We start from the raw sequence: 25,728 nt of genomic DNA, 5'->3' as shown, positions 1-25,728 counted from the left end.
AAGAACGTAAACAAAACAGGGACTTGGGTTGTCTTTTTTTTTAATTTATTTAGATTTCAGGTTTCCTTATGTCTCAGCCATATCAGCATACATTGTCTAAAGTCATAAAGAAAAACTGACAGAAAAATGCTTTGGATCACCATGTGTTTTCAATTGATGCCAGTAGAAACTGACTTAACCTAAGGTATTTGATGCAGGTTTATTTTTCCTTTGCAGTCACAGCGGAAACATGAAGCTGCCACTCTTGGTGTTTATTGTGTATCTGCTGTGGTTGAAAGATTGTCACTGTGCACCTACTTGGAAGGACAAAACTGCTATCCATGGAGACCTGAAGGGTAATGTTTGGTTTCTTTATCTGCGCTGTGTCCCGTTTGCCTGTTTGCATGTCCTGCTGGCATTTACGGTGATTTACAGGTGAGAGATAACCGTATTCAGGATGCCCTCTAGTTTCACGGTGAGATGTTCTCCAGGCACTTAAGCCAAGTAGACAAGACGCCAAGCATCTGGATAAAAATAGAAAATTCCAAATGCGACTCTGAGAACGGTCCACATATCCAGATGTTTGCCATCACAGAGATAAAACTTGCCAACGTTTTGGGTTGCATTGCTTGGTCTCATCCAGATGTTTGGTGTCCTCTGAGCACAGTTTTAATGAACAGTGAAATTCTTTTCTAGCATTTGAAAAATTTAAACAATTAAAGTAATCCATGCAGTTATTCTTGAGATAGTGAAAGAATGGGTTATAATGACATTGAATCTGGTTGGTCTGTGCTCATTAACTTGTGGCCTTTGCTTGATGAGATATGCTTTGAGTACTTAACAGTTAGGAAAAGAAATTAGTTTAAACGTTTCTTTTTGGGGATCTGTAATTAAATTTGGAGGCCAGATTAAGCTCCTTTGGCGGCCACATTGGCTATTGTGAAGAGAGAATGACAAACCATGAATTTCATACTCACTAAAGGCTTATTAAAGGGGTGTAAGAGATGTCCAGTAGGTTATTAAAGAATCTTGCATTATACAAGATGCTTTCTAGGTTTTATGCCTCCTGGGAAGGTAACTGAAGCTGAAAGAAAAGGAAATTGTTCACTCTGTTTAAGGTTCCCAGTTGGGCATTTAATATAAATTGTCTGTGAAGAAAATTCAATGTTTTCTTCTAATATAAACACACTTGAGTTTTAAGGGAAAGAAAAACAATTGGATAAATGAAAACAGGCCCTGAGGAAAATGATAAGAATAGGGTTAAATGAACTCTGACTTGGCTAGAAGTTCAGAAGTGAGGAACAGAAGGTATCACCCGGGTGGTAGCCGTGTCCATGTGGCAGCTGACAGCCCAAATCATTGTGATCTGCTTTCAAAGTTTGATGCTGTAAAAAAAAAAAACAACAATTAAGCCTCTGCTGGGGGAACATGAAAAGTTGGTGAACTCATTGTATTCTGATACATTGTAATCTGATCAGCTCTCAAAGGAAAAAACTACAACTACATTGTAATCTTTTAGGTTTTTCCAAGGCTGCGGAGATAGATATAGATGAAGAGGTGAAGAAGGCTTTGACTGGCATGAAGCAAATGAAAATCCTGATGGAAAGAAGAGAGGAGGAACATAGCAAACTAATGAGAACCCTGAAGAAATGCAGAGAAGAAAAGCAGGTACAGTCATTGAAAATCATACCTGTCCTTAACTATATCTGGACCATAAATAGTGCATGTCTGAGTGCACTGGAGGAATTACTTATTTACCCTAATCATAGATTTTCTGGAGAGCAGCCCTTATTGGAGGAAGAGTTTGAAGAAAATTTCAGATTTCTTCAAAGAACATAATCCTTGTAGATTAGGCCTTCGAAGGACTCCAAACTCGGGAATTTGGGGGATTCGGCTCTGTTTGGGAAGTGCTGCTTTCTTAAAAATGCTTTATTGGTGCCTTTTGAGTTGGGATATTGTGTCAAAAGTGTCTGGGAGTTTTTGGCTACATCAGTGGCCTCCAAAGTTTTTTTCTTTCCCATCCCTATTACCGTAATTATTGTCAGCATCCACTCCTGAATATATGCATTTTCATTTATGTATTCAATTAGCCACATGAATTGCTACCGTTACTATCTCAAGGCACAGAATGTACTTAGGGATCATCACTAGCTTGGGTAGATGTAAGTCCATATTTCAAATAATCTAGATATTTCGAAAATTTTTTAGCTTATTGCCAAATCTGAGCAGATCATCATATCTTTACTGACACAAGGCCAAAGAGCTTGTAATGAAAAAGTGGCAGCCCTGCCATTTGCTTCTTATCTCCCTGAGCTTAAGTTATTCATATTTTTTAATCTGCTGGGGTTTTTTTCCAAGAAACTTTTAAAGCCTCCTGTTCATTTAGTGAGGGCTAGTTTAGTTAAAAGTAGTTAAAAAACAACATTTACCTGAGTCCTCTTAAATGGCAAGTCATTGCAATTGGCTCCAAGCGAACAGAGAGAGGCAACCAGTGTCTCTCCCGCAGGGTCTTCACGCACAGCTGGCCACGCACAATGGCCTGACACAAGCACCAGTGCATGTGAAAGAGTACATCAGCCTCATCAATTTTTTTAATTCAAATACCTTTACTTAATAGTTGTTGTCCAAACTGTGTATCTTATCAATGGAGAATATACATTATATTCAAATGTCTATGGGCCATATTAAAAACTGTTCATATGTTACAGTATAAAGCTCAATACATTTCTAAATTATAGACATTGCATGGCTCATAGTTTAATATCATTAACCATTAACATGACACTCAGAACAGTTAAAAATTTTTTAAGTTTATTTTCCAACATACCCTTATAGAGGATATCAAAACTATAACAAAAATAATTTGGAAAATATTTTAAATTTTAAAATTGGGAGTAAATTACTTTTAAATTTTATTTTCATGAAAGCATTTTTAATTGTGGTAAAATATACATAACATAAAATTTGCCATCTTAACCACTTTTATGAGTACAGTTCAATAGTATTAAATACATTCACAGTACTTCCCTGGTGGCGCAGTGGTTAAGACTCATGCTCCCAATGCAGGGGTCCCGGGTTTGATCCCTGGCCAGGGAACTAGATCCCACGTGCATGCTGCACCTAAGACTGGCGAGCTGCAACTAAGACCCGGCTCAACCAAATAAATAAATATTTTCTTAAAAAGGCACTCACATTATTGGACAACCAATCTCCAGAATTCATCCCATTTTGCAGAACTGAAACTCTATACCCATTAAACAACTCCCCATTTCTCCTCCCCATAGTTGATTTTTAAATCTAAAAAACACAAATACAAGTTCTAATATCTCTTCTCTAGACCTTGATCTACACCTAGACCTGTAGACCTATAAAGTTGGGGGTCACCAAGCTCCGGAGCTGCTGGAATTCACGGTAGCCACTGGGTGTCCCCTGATCCATTGGAGCAGGGCTACATCACAGGCTGGGACCCCAAATCTGTAGTCAGCCTGTCACCAGCTGGTTGATTTTGCAGCCATCCCTCTCCCTGCACCACACAGGGTCCCTGTCGAGGAAAGGAGATTGCTTGACCAGCAGCTGGAAGCCCTCCTCCCTTTTGGCAGAGATCAAAAGACCTTGAGGAAATGAAAACCAGCTCTTCATGAGGAAAATGTGGAAGCCCCCCTAGCTGTGTTCTTCCCTGGTGGGCTTGTGAGTCTGGCCACCAGGAATAACCACACTAGATATCATTCACAGGCCCTTTATAAAACGCATTATCACCTGCAGTCCTTCCAACATCTGAGTAAACCATCACTTTCATTTTACAGCTAAGGAAACTCAGTTTCGAGATGTTAATTAATGTGTTGTGTTTTTTTTTTTTTAATTTTTATTGGAGTATGGTTGCTTTACAATGTTGTAACCCTGTCATGACTGACCCAGGAGAAAGTCCACTGGCGTTGTGCCTGTGGAAGACCCAGTGACTTTCTGTTTTTCTCCCTTTCCCGGGCCTCCTGGCAAGCCAAGGAGGGAGCACATACTATGGAAAGAATGCTTAGTGTGGGTCAGGTTAGCAAGTGTTAGTTCCATTTCTGACCCTGAAGAATCCCAGGAGCTAGTAGAATTTTTATTATTTCTTAAGACCTACTTATTTTATTTTTTAAAAAATCATTGAATTATACTCTTAAGGTTTGGGTACTCATTTAAAAATTCATTTAAAAAAGGAAAAACCTGTTTAACCCTCTGTCTCCCTCCCTAAAATTATTTTCAATCTGAAATAAAGGATACTTCACACAAATTACAAATTGACAAATATGGGGTGGGTGCCCCCAAGTCTCCCAGAACAAAACGCATCCCATCCTCAGGTGATCCAGTGTAATCTCGATCTTCCTCGTCAGCTTCTCCCTATTTATATTTAGTGGGAGCATCTGAAACTTGCTCTTACTAAAGTGGGAAACCCTACAGCAGCTTCAAGTGATTCCCCATGCCCCGCACCCCCATCCAGGTTTGTGTGGGACTTTGAACTGCAGGAAGAGGGTTCTAAGTATGGAATCTATCTCTGGGTGGGACATTTAGGGGGAAGCAGAAGGCATGGACAAGGCATTCCTAAACCAGAGACCTACTTCCTCCATGGCAACATTTCAGTACCAAAACTTGGGCCATGTGATCTGGTCACTGGTTCTTGTTACGCTCTTGGAGGTGAGTGGAAGGAAGTCAGATGATTACGGACTATGTGCCTTGCTTGCTCGTCTCACTTAATATGCAACCTTCAGAGGTAGATCCTACAGTTATTCCTATTTGCTAAGAAGGAGACAGGGGCTCAGAGATGTTAAATAATTTGCCCAAGGGTCCACAGTGAGTGTAGTTTGTAATTGGAAATATTGGGATTTCGGTTTATAGTGACAATGGGCAGAATATTTAAAAGACTGATTGAGAAAATCTGGGCAGTACTGTTGCCTGTCCTGGTGAGGCAACCTTTCTTGAGAAGTTGTAGGATTCCAAAATTGTTCTGCAAAGCCCAAAGAGACAAGTTAAACCTGTCTGGATCACGAGGTGCATTTGGCAGACTGGAGCCCTGCCAGGTTTCTTATGTGGGACGTAGCAAATGACACCCGGCTTAGCCCCAGGATTCTGCCATGAGGGCAGCTGAAAAATCCGAGCCCTGCAGAGGAGATGTGGGGGGATTGTCAGTGCCCAGGTGTTTCTTTGGACTTAATATGCCAGGAAAGGGTGATTTCTTTTTCTTTTACCGTAGGTAAAAGTGCATACTACATTGGTGTTAGAAACTGTGCTCCCTCATGTTTTTTTTCACTTAAGGGAGTCGCCATCCGCTCTGAGGCTTTCCCCTAAATCCCCTGAACTATTTCTCAGGCCTGGAGGGAGCCGGTCTGCAGAAGCCCACACTTGCAGGGAGGCGGGGGGTCTACGTGGGGCTGGCCTGGGGGGAGCTCTGGGGGCAGGGCTGACGTTCTCAGGGACATGTGTCGCTTCTGCTGGGCGGGACCTGGCCGAGTACAGCAGGCACCACAAGGGGGAGTGCTTGGAATATGGATGAGAAGAACGAAGCCCCTCAGAATATAGCATCTTTGCCATTAGAATGCAACTCACTACAAGAATTGTGATATACAGTACACAGGAATTTGATATACAAGATTTGATTTGATACACAAGAATTGTGCTTCCTTGCAGTGCTTAAGAACATACAAAAATTAAAAGCAGCATAAATGAAGGAAATAAACGTGTCAACTTTGTAAGCCTTAAAAACCCATCTTCGGGCTTCCCTGGTGGCGCAGTGGTTGGGGGTCTGCCTGCCGGTGCGGGGGGCGCGGGTTCGGGCCCTGGTCTGGGAGGGTCCCGCGTGCCGCGGGGCGGCTGGGCCCGTGGGCCGCGGTTGCTGGGCCTGCGCGTCTGGAGCCTGTGCTCCGCGGCGGGGGGTGCCGCGGTGGTGGGGGGCCCCCCGCGCACCGCGGTGGGGGGTGGCCCCCGCTTGCCGCGGCTGGGGGGGGCCCTCGCGCGGAGGCGGGGACCCAACACAGCCATAAATAAATTTAAAAAAAAAAAGAAAAAATACAAATGAGAGCAACTAATATATATATATTATAAAAATAAAAAAAAAACCCATCTTCCACATCCTCCAAGGACTAGAAGTGAAGAGAGACAAGTAAACAGATCAATTACAGTCATTCAGCAGAGTAGGGGCTGTGTCTTCATTGTTGCTTCACCCACAGGCAGCGAATGTCCATCCCATAGCAAGCACTCAATAAATAGCTGTTGACTGTATGAATGAACAGGTGGATAAGAACTGCCCGGTCTTCAATAGAGATCAAGCAGTGCTCTTCTCTTAAGTTAACAGAAAGCTTCAGGGTAGATCTGTCAGACGCTAAGGGCTTGAAGAAGGAATGAGGTTTAGTATTTTTTGTTTTTGTTTTTGTTTTTTAATTTTTGGCCGCCCCGCAGGGCTTGTGGGATGTTACTTTCCTGGCCAGGGATCGTGGAACCCGGGCCCTTGGCAGTGAGAGCGAGGAGTCCTAACCACTGGACAGCCAGGGAATTCCCAGAGGTTTAGTTTAGAATACGCACATTTTGTAAAGAGTGAAATCAACTAAGGTACAACACATAGAGTCATGAAATGGAAATAAGGTGTGTGTTTCTACTTTTTAATTAGGAGGCCCTGAAACTTATGGATGAAGTTCAAGAACATCTAGAAGAGGAAGAAAGGCTATGCCAGGTGTCTTTGACAGGTTCCTGGGATGAATGCAAATCTTGCCTGGAAAGTAACTGCATGAGATTTTATACAACCTGCCAAAACAGTTGGTCCTCTGTGAAAAACAAGGTAAGGGAAAAATAGAGCTCAAGGTTTCTAAGTTCTTAAGGTACGTGCTTCAGCTTACTTTTAAAAATTAACTTATGTTAATATTTAGAATATATATGGATGATCTGATATTGGCCTTTTGCAACCTAGAATCTAGCATTCATGCTTATGTATGAATCACTTGTGGATATATAATTTTTAAGTTAGAACAGCCATCCAGGGCTTGTCCCTCCCTTTCAGGACACTGTGTGTATCTCTCAGAAATACCCTGACTCTTTCTGCCTTGTATTTGTTATTTATGAACATGTTCCCACTAGATTGTAAGCTCTTTGAGGGCAGGAACCATATCTTATCTGCCTTCATTTAAGCACTGTAGGCATTCAATAAGTGTTTGCTGAATTGCATTCTGAATAATAGTATTATAGTCTCTGATTTCAACCTGCTTTAATGTTTTCTCTGGAGGCCAAGCCTTTGAAGGCATCCTCTGCCTCCTGAGTCTCTCCTTCAATGGGTTTGCCCTCTTGTGCCAGCACACACATGCCCGTGCACACATGTGCCCACATTCACGTCCCCTTTACCCCAATCCATGCACATCCTGTAGGACTGGCATGTTTTCTTTTTTGTCCCTTTTGGCTCTCTTCTGGGCAGAGGGAATCACAGAGGGTGGTGACCTGAAAAGGATGAGCTCTGACCCATAAAAGGCTCCTCTTCTCTTGGCCTGAATTTCCCTTCCCCTTCAAGAAGTGGGCTGAGTATGCAACGCAGAGAAATTCCCCTCTCCATATCAGAGCATGCAGTAATCAGACTCTGCTCCTGGCTTGGCAGTGCCATCCCCAATTACAAAAGGAACAACCCCTAGGATAATTCATATGCCAAGTTAATTTGCCTCCACTGTTAATTGCATCTGCTCTATTTTTATAGCCACTCTCTAACATACCAGAGTATACTGGATTGAGCACTGGCTGGAAGTCAGGAGCTTTGGGGACCATTCCTATATGTGCCTTTTGTGTGACCTTATGACAATTTCTTGGGCTTTTAAAGTTTCGTTTTTGTGGCTGCGTTCAGGTAAACAGAAGCTGGCAGAGGGAGAGGCAGATGATCCACCCAGATTACTTTTTGAGAAAGGCATGAGTCCTCTAAGAACCCCTGGAGAATTCTCTGAACAGCCCTTGAGCGGGGGTGGGGAGTGCTCCCACAGTGATGTTCAATGGTTGCTACGTTCCAAAACATACAACAGGGTCATATCACTATCATACAAGGGCAACTATGTTCTGGCATGAACTTATGTGTCACATAGATGAAGTAGAACATGGTGTGACTGCTGGAAGATCTCCCCCTGAATAGGAAATTCTATAATTAGAGCTTCATTCCTTTGACTACAGCCAAGGAGGGCTTTGATCACTGGTAATATGTAACATCCCGAAGTAACCTATTTAGCTGTATGAAGCATCTATAGTTCAGTGTGAATGTATTGATCTTTTCCGTGGACTAATTTATGAGATGAGAAAGAGGAGAGCATAAAGACACGAATGGCATGCCACTGAAGGAAAAAAAAAAAAAGAACTAAGGCACTGAGACAGAGGTGAAAGACAAGAGCCTTCTTCACAGTTTTCAGGCTGCACAGTCTAAAACCATGCATGCCAACCACCACCATCAGGACTGTGGCTTGTCAATAATATTGAAAACTTGGCCTTCTTAGGCCTTGGTAGGCAAACAGAAACCAGGAGGAATTTTAGACCCTATTTCCTTAGTCAAAGTCAAAGCCAGGTACATGAATGTTAATAAATTATCTTAAAGTGGATCACCTTTTCCTAGTTTGCCCAGAACTGTTCTTGATTTGGAATGACTACTTGTAAGTTGACATTAAAATTCACAATAAAAAAATAGTCCAAAAGAAAATTAATTTATTTCATTTCTGTCCCCCATCCCACCCCACAGCTTGAACATTTTTTCAGGAAGATATATCAGTTTCTGTTTCCTTTCCATGAAGATAATGAAAAAGACCTTCCCATAGGTGAGAAGTTCGTTGAGGAAGATGCACAACTGACCCAGATAGAGAACATGTTCAGCCAACTGACTATGGATGTGGGATTTCTCTATAACAGGAGTTTTGACGTCTTCAAACAGATGCAGCAAGAATTTGACCAGGCTTTTCGATCATATTTCATGTCAGATACAGACTTCATGGAGCCTTACTTTTTTCCAGCTTTTTCCAAAGAGCCAGCAAAAAAAGCACATCCTGTGCAAAGCTGGGACATTCCCAGCTTCTTCCAGCTCTTTTGTAATTTCAGTCTCTCTATTTATCAAAGTGTCAGTGCAACAGTTACTGAGATGCTGAAGGCAATTGAGGATTTATCAAAACAAGACAAAGGCAAGTATTAAAAGATTATTTAGATATCTATGCTAAAGTTGAGTTTTATTTAACTTTGGAAATGGTAGCCATTTCTAAGTCATTGTACAATGTTTCTGAGAGTGATGGTTTATGGATAATCAAAGTCTCACAGCCTCTTAGAAAAAGCTTTGAGGTCTGCCAAACACTAGCCTTCTCCCGTCTTTGTTGAGAGCTCTGTGGGGCTGTTCTCTATTTCTAAAGCAAAATTTCAAAGCTGAGAAAGAAAATGCTGGTAAGGTGAGAACTTGAAAAAGACAGTTGCCTCCTTTATTAAAGCTCAGGCAGATGCTTGGCTCTATTCTGCTTGAACATCATGGGGTTTCTTTAAAATCAGTCCAGTCTCCTCAACTCCCAGTTTGGGAAGAAACCTTAGTGCCATGTAAAACCAGGTCACATTTAGTGCCTTCCATGACCTCCTCTGCATCGCTACTGTAATCCCTTAGATCACATCATGTATGCACAAAACCAGAGAAAATACTCAGAGACAAACCCAAGACTGTAGAAATTTCTGTAAATGATAATAATCGCCTTCTACCAATACCACTCACGCCCTCTGATATTCCATGTTGGAAAAAGCAATGCTGCTTTAAGTTGTAAGGCAGAAGGAGGTAACTTCTTTGGGCTTCTGTGGAGGGCCTGGGAGCCAGCATCTCAGAAATGAGAGTTGCCGTGTGGGCCACAGGTAGAATCTGTGTTTCCTTGGACTTATCTCTATGGAACATTAAGTCAAGGACAGGGATGCTCTTCTCTAACAAAAAATGAAACGGGCTCCTTCTAGAAATCCTGCCAGTTGTGACAACATGGATGAACCTGGAGGACATTATGCTGTGTGAAATAAGCCAGACACAGAAGGACAAATATTATATCCCACTTACATGAGGAATCTAAACTAGTCAGTTCCTTCCTTGCACCACCGTCACCTCAGTGATAATCTGGAGATCCAGGGTCCCCTGCAAGTGCAGAAAGTAAAAACAAAAACAAAACAGCAAACAAAAAAAGCCTTTGTTACACCTTTATACTCTTCTCTCTCCAGTGTCCCTACCCTAACCAGACAGCAAGCTCAACAGAGGAGAGATTCTCTTCCCAGATGAGTGCATGAGGACAGTTTATCAAAAATAGGGCAGGCAGGGGCTGTGGGGTATTTGCGTGTGGTTTCCATCACTTTTCCGGACTGGTGGTAGGTGAGGAATAAACCTATTGCCCCTAGAAAATCCACCTAATGAGAATAAACCTTTGCCTCTTGCGGTAGGCAGAATAATATAATAGCTTTCCAAAGATACCCAAATCCTAATCCCCAGAACCTGTGAAAATGTTAGGTTACACAGCAGGGGAAAGTAAGGTTGCAGATGGAATTGAGGTTGCTAACAGCTGACCTTAAAATAGGGAGAGTATTTGGGGTTGTCCAGGTGGCTCCAGTGAAATCACAAGGGCTCCTAAAAGTAGAAGAAGGAGGCAGAAAAGAATCAATAGAGACAGCCTTATGAGAGGAACTTGTCCCTACTTTGCCAGCTTTGAAGATAGACGAAGGGGAACAGGAGCCAAGGAGGGTGGTGGCCTCCAGACACTGGAAAGGCATGGAGATGGATTCTGCCCTAGAGCCTCCAGAAGAGAACAGCCCTGCCAACACCTTCATTTAGCCCGCTGAGACCCACTTCAGACTTCTGACCTATAGCACTGTAAAACAACCTATGTTGTTCAAACCACTAAACCTGTGGAATCTGTTACAATAGCCATAGGAAAGCTGCCTCCTGTCAATTACAGTGGTTAATATCTTCTGAGTGTAAACTATGTATCTGGCAGCCTTCACAGATAGGCTTTATTTGTCATGATCATCCTAAGAGCCAAAATTAGAAAAGTAGCTAAAATTGAATAATGAACACTGTTAAAAGGAAAAAGGTGATAAAAATATGAAATATCTTGTTTAATATATTTTTTAATTTTATCGAGTTTTGTTTCATTTTAGTCTCCATATGAAAGAATTTCTTTCCTACTTTGTTCTTTCTAGACTTCAGTTGCTGAATCTGTTGAAACAGAATAAGATAGGTTTTGCAATTGTCCTCACTTGGCTTACAAATCCCTGGAGAGAATAGATGAGATCCATTCAATAAAACTGTGGTGTAGTAGCTTCACACAGTGCTGGGTGCTGGGAGCTGGGAGATCTGGGTTTTAATCCTGCCCTGGAGAATTTTGCTGTCCTTAATTTTCCTAGGGGGTAAACAGGCAAGTTGGGAGGGTAGATGATTTACTAGAAGTAACTGCCTAGAAGGGTCCTCAGGCTCTGTTCTGGCATGGCCGAAGGTAGGCGATGGGCTACTCTCATGAGTATAGCATGGGGAATTGGTTCATATAGCCCTCAATTTGCCATCCTTGAATATACCAGGTATTCATCTAGATGCTGTGAATAAGCAATGATTATGACACAGATGACACAGCCTCTAACTTTTAGGAGTTTAGTCCAGAGAAAGGAAAACAGGTCAGTGAACAATTACACTACCATATCGTAAGTGAAATGACAGAGGAAGTTATGGAAGAATGACAAGATTAAAATGACAAGACCAAATTCCTTCTCTCAAAGGACTCAGAGTCTAATAGAGAAGATAAAATTAACAGCACATAATGCAGAGTTGCTCTACAGTAGAACTCACAGGGGTTCTCTGGGGCGAGAGGAAATGCCACTAAATCTATAGGGAATGGGAGAAAATGACTCCCATTCAACAAAGGGGATGGCTGCCTTACCCACCAGATGATCTAGCAAATGCCTCGTAGGTTTTTAAACAATAAACTTCACATTTTTTGTTTGTTGCTTTTGGCTGTGCCACGCGGCCTGCGGGATCCTAGTTCCCTGACCAGGGATCGAACCCCTGCCCCCCTGCTGTGGAAGCACAGAGTCTTAACCACTGGACCGCCAGGGAAGTCCCAGTAAACTTCACAATTTATCTCGAAATGTTTCATTTTTTAACATCAAGGATTTAATATAACAGAATATCATCAGGTTAAAAATTAATAACAAATTTTTCCTAATGTGAAACACTCAGTTGGGAACTGTCAATTTGCTGTTGGACGACTTCTTTTTATATCATCATTTTTATATGGATGGTTAATTATTCCAGGAAAAAAAAAGTTTCTTAAAAGTTGATCTGCTTTAGATGTTTTCCTAAATCTTTGACCTACTGTTTATAACATTATATATGTGAAACACAAAAAAGAATAGTAATAAATACCTACCACCCAGTTTAAGAAACAGACATTTCCAATATCTTTGGAACTCCAATACACGTTCAAATTACAGCTTGAAAAAATTAAAATAATTACTAGAAAAAATTTTAATAGAAGCCCAAAGAGAAAAGTGGCTTACAATTCCCTATCTAGTTAACCCCAATGATATCAGAAATAATAATGATAAAAATGACACACTAAATTTAAAATAATTTAAATATACAAAGGAACAAAAGAAATGAAAGCTGCCCTCTCCCACCCCATCAAGTCTCTCTTCCAATAGAGTTACTATGAATAATTCCTCATGATTCCTTCCTGAAAATAAAATTATATGCATTAACCTCTGTGCGGGGAGTGGGGTTTGGGGGAAGCAAGTAGTAATAATAGTAATGATGAGTAATAATGACAGTAATGAGACTGCTGGATTAAAGGATACATGCACTTTTTAATAGATGCCAAATTGTCCTTGCAACTGGTTGCACCAGTATGCACTCCTACGATTGAATACAGAACAAAGATTTTGCAAGTGCTGGTTAGAAAGAGAAATGACATTCTATCCATGCCTTTAAGGTTCAAACTGTCTAACGACACTGATGTGAAAATGCTGTTACTTGCAGACTCCGCCCACGGCGGCCTGAGTAGGACGGCATTGCCTGTGCGGGGCCGAGGGCTGCGCGGAGAACTTCGCCAGAACTCGTCGGAATGTTTCCAATTTCACGCAAGATGCCAAAAATGTCAGGATTACCTACGGGAAGGTAAATGATTATTATGTTCTCAGGGTTTCGATTGTATTCTGGTCAGAGGTCACAAATCTCACTTTTACAGGCATCGTGGATTCATTTGCTTCCCTTCAAGCTCTTTTTGGCGTGTTCATTGCCATCCTGGGGTGCTCAGGGCAGGTTTATAAATGTTTATTATTCAAAGGTAGGTCAACTTACTTTTCCCCTTTTAAAAATTCCCTCATTATTCCCGTGAAAAATTTTTATGGTTAAAGACCAAACGAACACTCTTGTGTGCAAGAGAGAACTCTGAGCAAATTAGGGCAACTTCTTCCTTCTTACTGCAGAGAAAGGGAACCACCAATGAAGAAATCTTCAAAATGTGTAAGCAGATTTTTAGCCAAGTAAGTTTTTTTTCAAGTGGCATTAATTCTTTCCAGATGGTGGGTTAATTACTAATTAGTATTTAAATACAGATAGTAACTTCTCACAAGCCCTGAGCAGTGCATTTCGCCTCTTCCCAGATCTGACCGAGAGCGGCTTTCATTCCTTCCCCAGGTGAAAAATTCTCTCCACCGGCCCTTCCCCCTTTCCTCCGACCCTCATGTCCCTTCCCCTCCCCAGCTGAAGTCACTTCCCAACCGCTAGGGTGTGAACGCAAATTTTTTTTGCAAAATCCAAGAAGAGCTTTTGATACCTGTGCTTCTGCTTTTTACCTTGCCAAAGCCCTAAGGGAAGGAAATTCTAAAACATGTGGCCAAGATTTGGAGCAAGAGATTGAATATAAATTGGACCTTTTTATTAGAGCAGATGTGAGGGTCTTATTTCTTCAGAATTGCTCCCTGGGTGACTTTCTGCACCTCTGTTTCATCATTTGGAAAATGAAATTAATATACACCTTCACACAGGTGTTTTGAGGATTAAATAAAATGTCTGAAGTACTCATGATTCTTATTATTCAAGTGTTTGTTTTTCAAGTCTCAGTTACAAGGTTGCATACAGACAACAGAAGTTTTTACAAGAGAAAAATATACACTAATATACTGACCTCTTACAAAAACAGTCCCACTCAAACATGCCACCTATGTATCATTAACTTCCTTTAACTTCCAGTTAAAAGCTTTGAAGAATAATCTCTCCCTGATTGTCATAAGATAATAGAGAAGATGGGGGGGGGGGGAAGTGATTGGAAGAAGGTGATTGAAAGGTACAAACTTCATTTACCAGATAAATAAGTACTAGGGCTGTAATGTACAACATGATGACTATAGCGAAAGCTGCTGTGTGATATATAGAAAGGTTGTTAAGAGAGTAGATCGTTAAGAGTTCTCATCACAAGGAGAATGTTTTTTTCTTTTTATTGTATCTGTATGAGATGATGGATGTTAACTAAACCCACAACAGCAATCAATTCAGAATATATTGTGAATATGTAAGCCAAACCATCATGTTGTATACCTAAAACTTATACAGTGATGTATGTCAATTATTTCTCAACAAAACTGGAAAAAGAAAGACAATATATAAGAAATCAGATAATACAGTATAAACACATCAGATAATCAGTATACATCGAGTCACACAGTATACATGCAGTATAAATTGATTGCTGCAAAGGTAAAACAGAGGAAAGTCTGTCCTAATGTGCTCCCATACAATTTTTTTTTTTTTTTTTTTTTTGGCTGCTTTGAGGCTTCGTTGCTGCACGCGGGCTTTCTCTAGTTGCGGTGAGCGGGGGCTACTCTTCGTTGCCGTGCGTGGTCTTCTCATTGCTGTGGCTTCTCTTGTTGCAGAGCACGGGCTGTAGGCGCATGGGCTTCAGTAGTTGTGCCTCGTGGGCTCTAGAGCACAGGCTCAGTAGTTGTGGCGCACGGGCTTAGTTGCTCCACGGCATGTGGGATCTTCCCAGCCCAGGGCTCGAACCCGTGTCCCCTGCATTGGCAGGCGGATTCTTAACCACTGCGCCACCAGGAAAGCCCTCCCATACAATCTAAACTTTTATATTTTATGATAAATGTATATAGAATAAAATAATAAAAACACATGTGCCTAATACTAGATGAAGAAATAAAACATTACCAAAATAGATGAAGCCCCCACTGTGCCCCTTCCACATCACATCCTCTTTATCCCCTTATAAGGAAAGCGTTTTGGGTTTTTTTTTCCTTCCAGTTTTATTGAGATATAATTGACATACAGCACTTATAAATTTAATGATTTGACATCGTGAAATGATTAACACAGTAAGTTTAGTAAACATTCATCATCTCATGTAGTTAAAAAATTTTTTAGAAAGAAGAAGATTTTTCCTTGTGATGAGAACTCTTAGGATTTACTCTGTTAACAATTTTCATATATAACATACACCAATGTTAATTATATTAATCATGTTGTATATTACATCCCTAGTACTAATTTATCTTATAACTTGAAGTTTGTAACTTTTAACCACCTTTGTCACCATCACTGACTATATTCCCCACACAGTAGGAAACTTCTATTTTGAATTTGGTGCTTATTATTTCCTTGTATTTCTTTTTTAAAAATTTATTTTATTGAAATATAGTTGATTTACAATGTGTTAATTTCTACTGTACAGCAAAGTGATTCAGTTATACATATATACATACATTCTTTTTTCATATTCTCTTCCATTATAGTTTATCACAGGATATTGAATATAGTTCCCTGTGCTATACAGTAGGACCTTGTTGTTTTCCTTGTGTTTCTTTATACTTTTATCATATGCATTTATATATAGCACACATACACACATATACCATACATAGCAATGTTTTACATGTTTTTAGTTTTTATATTGTCAAAGTATAACTTTTAAGCTTAAAAATATGACTCATACAAGTACAAAATGAGCATGTTAAGATTGATTTATTCCATTAATAAGGGAACGAGCAGAGTGATTAAGCTGGTTTAAAGGAGTACAGGAGAGACTGAAGTGTTTACTGTCAAGGATAGACAGAATGTGGAAGTAAGATTGCAAAGTTAGATATAAAACTAGTTAATGTACTGAAGAGCAATAAAACTGTAACTTTTGCAGTTATGATTTCTATCAGACCAAAATAATTTATGTCTCTACTGGACAAAAATTATTTGCAACTTTTCAGTCTGTAATTTACATCTAATTTCGTGGAGTCTGGCCCGAATCAACAGTGAATAGTAAATCCAACAAAGGATCATTTCCCTAGAGAATTAAGTAATCTTTGGGTGGACCTCTTAGACAATACTTTATGTGACATTGAAAGGACACACAGCCTTTCTTCTGCATTGTTTCCAAGTTTTGGATAATATTTCTTAATAGTATAAATGTTATCGCTTATGTATTCTTTTGCACCTTGGTGTTTCACTCAGTACAGTTTGGGAGATTTAGTCATGTGAATGCGTGTGGTTCTAATTTCACAAATTCATTGTTGTATGTTAGTCTGTGTAAGCACATTACAATTTATTTATCCATTCTCCTGCTGAAGCACATTTAAGTTGCTTCCAGTGTTTTACAAACAACTCTTGTATGTTTTGTCAAACAATGATTTTGCCTCTTTTATCGACATTTGACTCATTCTTTGTTCTAAGACTAAGCATACAGCTGTAATTATAATCTTATATTTGAAAAATATAAGATAAATGAAATATGTTCCAAAACATTATAAATCATTTTTTTTCATTATTTACCATACATTTTTGGTCCCAATTTTAAATGGACTCACTGTAAGTAACTCTTTTCCCATACCAGTTACTGGTACTAGATGTATACACCTAAATTCAAAATAGTAGTTTCAAGATAAAGGAGTTTGATGTGGAATGGTCACGGTGGGGGTTCATCTGTTTGGGTTATATTTTATTTCTTAATATAGGAGGTAGGCACATGGAATTTATACCAAGGAATGTCTGTCTCCAGCCCAATTTCTGTTACATGAGACCATATAATTATCAATTAAACTGGATCTCTTTTAAAAGTGATGTAGGCAATATTAATAATTGCTTGACAACCACAGGTATAAACTGGAAACTCTCATAGGCAGAAGGTGATACATGCACACTAGATTAAAGACAAAACGGCCACAATATTTTGCAGTTCCTCCCATCAAAAGCTGGAGTCTGTTTTTTCAACCTGAGAATCTGGGCTCAGCTGTGGGTCTGTCCTTAAGCAACAAGATATTGGCAAATGTGAGTGGCTTGAAATGTGCTTGTGAATTAAAGTTGTCCTCTCTTGCTACTGGAAGCCTATCCACCACTGCGTGATCAAGCCCAGGCTAGCCTTCTGGAAGATGAGAGGTCCCAGCCATGCCAGCTGAGACCCTCAAAATGTGAGAGTCTAGACCATCCAGCCCCAGCTGAGCCAGCTCAGACATAAGAATAGTCCAACCAACCCACAAAAACATGAGAAATAATAAATTTTTGTTTGTTGTGCAACAAAAGCTAATAGATGCATATTGTCACATTTCATAAGAGACACCTGCTAAATGTGGGTTTTCTTTGTTCCTTTTCTTGAAACACTCATTCTCATGTCTATATGGTGACTAAAAAAATGCCTTAAGGTACTGTGGGTCCCAAAGATCATGTGAGTGTATTTTTTTAAGTAACAGCATTAAGATATAGTTCATATACCATAAAGTATACAATTCAGTGTTTTTTAGTATACTCACAAAGTTGTATAACCATCATCACTATCTAATTCTAGAACATTTTCACCCCAAAAAGCAACTCCATATTCATTGGCTGTCATTTCCCATTCCCTGCCCCTTTCCCCTACCCAGCCCCTGGCAACCACTAATCTGCTTTCTGTCTCTGAATTTGCCTATTCGGGGTATGTCATATAAATGAAATCATACAATATGTGGTCTTTTGTGACTGACTTCTTTAACTTGGCATAATTTTTTCAAGGTTTATCCATACTGTAGCATCTCTCAGAACTTCATTCCTTTTTATGGCTGCTTAATATTCCATTATATGGATATACCACATCCTGTTTATTCGTTCATTAGCTGATGGACATTTGGTTTGTTCCTACTTTTTGGCTATTGTGAGTAATGTTGCTATGAACATTTGTGTATAAGTTTTTGTTTGGACATATGTTTTCAATTTTCTTGGGTATATACCATGAAATATATATGGGTCATATGGTAACTCTATGTTTAACATTTTGAGGAACTACTAAACTCTCTTCCAAAGTGGATGTACCATTTGCATTCCCACAGAAATGTACGAGGTTTCTAATTTCTCCACATCCTTGTCAACACTTGTTACTGCCCATCGTTTTTATTTTAGCCAACCTAGTGGGTGTGAAGTGGTATCTCATTGTGATTTTGTCTTGTATTTCTCTAATCACTAATAATATCAAGCATCTTTTCATGTTTTTATTGGCCATTTGCATGTCTTCTTTGGAGAAATGTCTATTCAAATTCTTTGCCCATATTTTAATTTTGTTATTTGTCTTTTTATTGTTGAGTTGTAAGAGTTTTTTTTTTACATATTCTAGATACTGAATGCTCATCAGATATATTATTTGAAAATATTTTCTCCCATTCTATGTGCTGTCTTTTCACTTTCTTGATGGTGTCCTTTGAAGCATGGAAGTTTTTTATTTTCATGAAGTCTACTTTATTTCTTCTTTTCTTTTTTTATTTTGGTATCATATCTAAGAAAACATTGCCCAATCCAAGGTCACACAGGTTTATGCTTATGCTTTCTTCTAAGAGTTTTATATATTTAGTTCTTGCATTTAAGTCTGTGATGCATTTCAAGTTAATTTTTGTATATGGTATGAGGTAGGGATCCAGCTTCTTTCTTTTGCAATTGGATATCCAGTTGTCTCAGTTTCACTTGTTGAGAAACTCTATTCTTTCCCCTGTAGAATTGTCTTGGGACTCTTGTTGAAAATCCATGGACAGCAAAAGTAAGGGCTTATTTCTGGACTCCCAATTCTCTTCCATTTATCCATATATCTATCCTATGCCAATTCCATACTGTCTTAATTATTGTACTTTGTAGTAAGTTTTGGAATTGGGAAGTGTGAGTGCTCCAATGTTGTTCTTTGTTTTCAAGATTGTTTTGGCTATTATGGATCCTTTGCATTTCCATGTCAGTTTTGGGATCAGCTTGTCAGTTTCTACAAAAAGGGCAGTTAAGATTTTGATAGGGATTGCATTAAATCTATAGGTCAGTTTGTGGAGTATGGCTCTCTTGACAATATTAAGTCTTCCCATTCATGAAAATAGATGTTTTTCCATTTATTTAAGCCATCTTTAATTTTTTTCACAGTATGTTTTAGTTTTCAATACAAGTCTTACAGTTCTTTTAAAAAACTTATTCATAAGCATATGGTTCTTTTTATGCTATTGTGAGTGGAATTTTCTTAATTTCATTTTTGGTTTGTTCATTGTTAGTGTATAGAAATACAACTGATACGTGTATATTGATCTTGTGTTCTGCAACCTTGCTGATTTATTACTTTTTTAAAAATAAATTTATTTATTTATTTATTTATTTTTGGCTGCATTGGGTCTTCGTTGCTGCAGGCGGGCTTTCTCTAGTTGTGGTGAGCGGGGCTACTCTTCGTTGAGGTGTGAAGGCTTCTCATTCTGGTGGCTTCTCTTGTTGCAGAGCACAGGCTTTAGGGCACATGGGCATCAGTAGTTGTGGCACACGGGCTTAGTTGCTCCACGGCATGTGGGATCTTCCCGGACCAGGGCTCGAACCCGTGTCTCCTGCACTGGCAGGCAGATTCTTAACCACTGCACCACCAGGGAAGCCCTGATTTATTACCTTTAATAGTTTTGTGTGTGTGTGTGTGTGTGTATGTATTCCTTAGGATTTTTTGTATACAAGACTATGTCGTCTATGAATAGAGATAGTTTTACTTTTTCCTTTCTCATGTGATTGTGTTTTGCACAAAGTTTCACCTTTAATTGAGGGAAATCTTTTTCCACTCTCTAAAAGAGTAAATGAGTGTCCCTTGTAGAATTCTCCTTGCCTAAGATCATGAGGGAAGTCACCACCTTCTTACCCCATAATTTAAAAAAAACCAAAACTACACCACTATTCTAAAAGTTAACAACTCTAAACTTGCAAATGAAGACATTTTAAAAGAATATCTGGATCTCCTTTCAAATGTATACTGTATCTTGTTAACTGTGACTGTCTTTGTTTTCAAAATATTTTATTGAATTATTTTCAAATGTACACTATTGCAAATTTTTTTACCTGCAAGTACAAAAGTCTCCCTCTCCTGAAGATCCCAACACAATTTTTGGAAAAGTGTGAAGGCTGGAGGATCTTGCATTATATCTACATCTCAAAAAGAAACTATAAACTGATTTTTAAGACCTGAGATGAGGTAATCACCTAGCTTCTGGTTGGTGGATTCTCCCCCACCCCTATCTTCCTGAAGGCATGGTTTCTTAGTAAACAGCGGAAGACATAGTCGAAAGAGCCTGTGATCTCTTTCTACAATAACAATATCTTATGATCCCAGATGCCCTAACACATAGACACGTCTGTAGTCTGCAGATAAATAATCTTTACACAGTATCAAGATGCTCATCAGCACAGCTCTATAAATTCCTTTAACCCTGTTTCAGTTCAGAAGGGCTGTTGTGCAATAATAACACAGAGCTGCAGAATCTTAGTGACTTGTAAACACAAAGGTTTCTTTCTCTCTCTATGTCTTGTCAATTACAGCTTGCATGGGAGCTCTGCTGCACATCTCCTCACTCAGGATGATGGAGCCTCCACCATATGGAGCAAAACTAGTTCCACTGTCAGGGGAGGGAGGGTGATAAATCCTAAACCATTCTTAAAGGATTCCTCCATCAGTAAGACACGTCACTTTGAATATGGCCATGCTCAACTTCCAGGTGGCAGAGAAGTGCAATCTCCCATGTGTCCTGATCAGAGTATAAGTGAGCAGCCCTAATGACCTTCAGAGACACTATGGAAAGGAAGACAAGGAAAAGGAACATTTTAAATCTTCAGTGTGTGCTGGCCCTGTGAGCAGGCATTTTGCAGTGTTATTTCATTCATGCCCATTGTACCTGGCTGAAAACTCACTCAAGGTCAAAAGGCTGGAAGTAGAAAGCTTAAGGGCTGGGACTTAAATCCACAACACCCAACTCCAAGTCCCACATACCTTTTTCTTTACCATGTTACTTTCTTCTTTGCTAGACTGTCCTGATGTTCCTAAACTATACACAAAAGTAGATGAGGCCCTTGAGTTGGTCAACATATCCAATCAGCAGTATGCCCAGGTTCTCCTGATGACCCAGCATCACTTGGAGGACACCACATATCTGATGGAGAAGATGAGAGAGCAGTTTGGCTGGGTGACAGAACTGGCAAACCAGACCCTAGGAACCGAGAACATCTTCAATTTCATAAAGGTAATGGAGAGACTCAAGAGCAGATATGGAGACTGAGTGTGCATACATTGATTTTTCTGTTAATTTACTTATTAATTACATCTGAATTTGAAAACAGGCTCTAGAAGGATATTCATACTGCCATTGTGATTGTACTCAGGCTGATTTGTGCATGGTCTTTAGAAAACAAGAAACTCTATAAAGAAAACCAATTTAAAACACAAAATACTTTCTAATCCAGAGATGGCTAATCTGCTTAGAGCTATAGTGCTGATACAAGTAACCGTGAAGAAACCTGGACAATGTCGTTTTTAAGGGAGCAGACTTTCAGGTAAAGCAACTTGAGATCAAAAGCTGACTCTGAAACTTACCAGCTGAATAAGTTTGGGAAAGTTCCGTAATCTTTCTAGGCCTCAGTTTTCCCATCTGGAAAATGGGAATAATAATAGCTACCTTAAAATGGATGTCTGTAAAACAATGAGTATAAGTTCCTTATCCAAAACAAGAGCTCTGTAAATTATAGCTCTCATTAGCTTTTGACACAACAAGCTACTGACTTACCTTGAAAATTAAACACAGTTATATATTAACATTCACATATAAACATTGCCATCTTAAGTTGCACTTATACCATGTCTCCCACTTGCAGTCAATAACTCCTGTTGCATAACATAAAATAGTGATTGAATTTCTTCCCTGATGCGCCCCTACCACACACCATATTACATTAATATACGATGCACCAGACAAGTGATTTCTGATGAGGTTGGTATTGGTGGGCTCCTAAAAAGACCCAGATACAAAAATCACCGGCAGAGCAATTGAAGGTGCAATATTTTGTGTAGCATGTAATGTTAACAGTCCCCCGGGATCCCTTTACCAACTCCAGCTGGTGCTGCTGCTAACTGCTCACCCCTGAAACCTTCTCCAAAGGGTTGTCCTTGGGGCCACTTATGCTCCAGAGCTCCCTGCAGGATCAGGCTGAGGCTGGAGGTCACCTGAAGGCCACCTCCCAGATTAGCTTCTCCCTCTTCTCTATCTTGCTCGCCTCATCCCCCTAAAAGTTTTACTGAAAGCACCCTTAATAAATAACTGTGTCAGAATCTCAGGCTCTGCTTCTGGGCAATGTGACCTAAGACATTCTGTATCCTAGTGATTCACTCTCTTTCAAGGTACAAGGTTGTGGTTTGAGAGATAAGTTTAGAGAGTCACAACCAGCACATTAAACAAACAAACAAACAAAAGCAGAATAGGACACACTAGAAGAAAAAATATTAGAGTGCATTGCATTTAATAAGTCAGATGCATATGTCATGGAACTTTCATTTCCATGATGTGTGTTTATATATGTGTATAACTTATATGTAAGATGTGGTTTTTTTTCTTTTTCTATTTGAGTACAGTCGATTTACAATGTTGCATTAGTTTCAGGTGTACAGCAAAGTTATTCAGTTATATATATGTCAATATATTCTTTTATATATACATTCTTTCTCAGATTCTTTTCCATTATAGGTTATTACAAGATATTGAATGTAGTTCCGTGTGCTATACAGTAGGTCCTTGTTGTTTATCTATTTTATATATAGTGGTATGTATCTGTGAATCCCAAACTCCTAATTTATCCCTCCGCTGCCTTTCCCCTTTGGTAACCATAAGTTTGCTTTCTAAGACATGTGTGTTTTTGAGTCATGATGACAAATGTGTTTATAACTGTAGACCATAGTCAAAAGGTTTTGAAAGCCACTATCAATTCCTGCTGACTCTCTATTACTTCATTAGATAGATCATTCCCTAGAAGAGTAAAATAATGTAATATATTTGATCATTCTCACAAATATAGACTTTTAGTTTAAAGAGGAAAAATTCTTGTAAGGAATGAGGGAAAGAATAAAATTTTAAGAAAAATTTTAGCAGTGCTTTAAATCTTTAGAAAAGCAGAGCCCATATTTAACTGTTTTTGTCGTCGTCAGGATTTCCATTCTATGCTTCAATTTGCTTCCATTCTAGTGGCTCTGAGTAACATTAACTGATTTAACTAAAATTTTTGATATTGATAACAAAGACACTTCTATACAAAAAACTCCATAGAAAATAAAATTATGGTTTTCAATGATACATTTTTTCGAATAATAATCACCACTAAAGAGCACTCAATATTTGTCTGGCAATGTTCTAAGAACTTTTCCCGTGTATTAGATCATTTAATACTCTGGGTTCCTATAAGGTGAGTATGATTGTTTTACAAATTTTTCAGATGAGGTACAGAGAAATTAAACAACTTGTCTGAGGTCTCACAGCTAGTAAATGGTAGAACTGAGATTCAAGGCCAAACAGCTTTTCTTCAGAATCCTTGGACTTAACCACTTTGCTGAACCGCCTGTAAAACTTATTTTTCTTTAAACAGCTCTTAGTTCATCATGTAATGGAAAGTGCAAATTTATAAAACAGCACATACTGAAGAGGGATCTTTTGTAAAAAAATATACAAATTCCAGCAGGTGAAAAAAATTATGCTTTTTAGGTTGTAGTTACATGTTAGCGTTATAATTGTTTATTGAACTAGACGTAAACGCTTTATGCAGTTTTTATGTGTGTTATATGTATCAAAATGAAAAGGGGGAAATTTATGGTAGCTTTATAAACTAGAATTAAGAAATCACCAGGGCTTCCCTGGTGGCGCAGTGGTTGAGAATCTGCTTGCTAATGCAGAGGACACAGGTTCGAGCCCTGGTCTGGGAAGATCCCACATGCCGCGGAGCAACTAGGCCCGTGAGCCACAACTACTGAACCTGTGCGTCTGGAGCCTGTGCTCCACAACAAGAGAGGCCGCGACAGTGAGAGGCCCGCACACCGCGATGAAGAGTGGCCCCTGCTTGCCGCAACTAGAGAAAGCCCTCGCACAGAAACGAAGACCCAACACAGCCAAAAATAAAGAAAGAAAGAAAGAAAGAAAGAAAAGAAGTCACCAGTGTTAATTTGGCTCCTTAATATTCTGCTTTAGTTTTTCTGATAGGGAAATTTATTTGAACACATTTTCAAAATAGTTCTTTTTTTATATAAATTTATTTATTTTATTTTTGGCTGTATTGGTTCTTTGTTGCTGTGCACGGGCTTTCTCTAATTGTGGCAAGCAGGGGCTGCTCTTTGTTGCGGTGCGCGGGCTTCTCATTGCAGTGGCTTCTCTTGTTGCGGAGCACAGGCTCTAGGTGCACAGGCTTCAGTAGTTGTGGCACATGGGCTCAGTAGTTGTGGCTCACGGGCTCCAGAGCGCAGGTTCAGTAGTTGTGGCACACGGGCTTAGTTGCTCCGCGGCATGTGGGATCTTCCCGGACCAGGGCTCAAACCCGTGTCCCCTGCATTGGCAGGCAGATTCTTAACCACTGTGCCACCAAGGAAGCCCCAAAATAGTTCTCTTAAGGTTACATCAAGTTGCATGTCATTACAGTTTCATTTAAATTATTAAAATCAAAGTATATGCCCTTGAGAACTCATTAAGAAAGTAAACGACATGCATTTCAGATGACTGGTTCTTACAAAAATCACACATACAACCATAAATTGTAAATTTCCTGTGGAAACTCAGTACAAAACTTGGTACATCACATTAATATTTGTGACACAGACAGTAGCGCTCACCAAATCTTCCATCCGCTCACTCACACTTTCTTGCTCCTCTTGCAGTTAAGTGGTGCCATGTGTTAAGTTCTGGCCAATGAAATGGGAACAAAAATGAAAAGCGTTATTTCTAGACTGAGATAGAGAAGAGCCTGTGTGTGATTATCCATTCTCTTTCTCTGCTGAGGATGTAAATAAAGCCATGCGTTATTACATGTGCTACAGCACATGTGAGATGATGTTCCTTTCTCAGCCAGGGTCCTGAGCATCTAGGTGGTTCAGAGCCCTTGTAATGGGCATGTAACATGAGTGAAGAGTAAATCATAAGAAGCCACTGGAACGCTGGGGCTAATTTGTTACCTCAGCACAACTTAGCCTATCCTGACTAATGTGGTATTAAATTAATGCTGAATGTGTGCTGGAATTTAGTAATCTTTTGTTGTATAATCCTTCTTCTTAGGTAGTTCCAGGTATTCATGAAGGAAATTTTTCCAAACGAGATGTAACGATGACAGATGTAAGCATTCTGCCTTCCCCTAATTTCACACTCACCATCCCTCATGAAGAAAGTGCTGAGAGTTCTAACTTCATTAGCTACATGCTGGCCAAAGCTGTACAGCATTTTAAGGAACATTTTAAATCTTGGTAA

General features: G+C 39.5%; 1 protein-coding gene across 1 annotated transcript; it reads left to right on the top strand.

The window, feature by feature from the left end:
• Positions 1 to 223: 223 nt before the first annotated feature.
• CLUL1 (clusterin like 1) lies at positions 224 to 25,728 on the top strand. Its single transcript, XM_059895178.1, has 7 exons — positions 224 to 335; positions 1,499 to 1,647; positions 6,617 to 6,784; positions 8,702 to 9,134; positions 12,989 to 13,126; positions 21,269 to 21,483; positions 25,540 to 25,728. Exons 1-7 carry the CDS (start codon positions 230 to 232, stop codon positions 25,726 to 25,728), a joined length of 1,398 nt encoding a protein of 465 aa, XP_059751161.1. The 5' UTR covers positions 224 to 229.

Source organism: Balaenoptera ricei, chromosome 14 (assembly GCF_028023285.1).
Source record: "Balaenoptera ricei isolate mBalRic1 chromosome 14, mBalRic1.hap2, whole genome shotgun sequence".
Taxonomy (NCBI): Eukaryota; Metazoa; Chordata; class Mammalia; order Artiodactyla; family Balaenopteridae; genus Balaenoptera; species Balaenoptera ricei.
The sequence above is the reverse complement of the archived record's forward strand: the minus strand, read 5'-3'. Positions and strand labels throughout refer to the sequence as shown.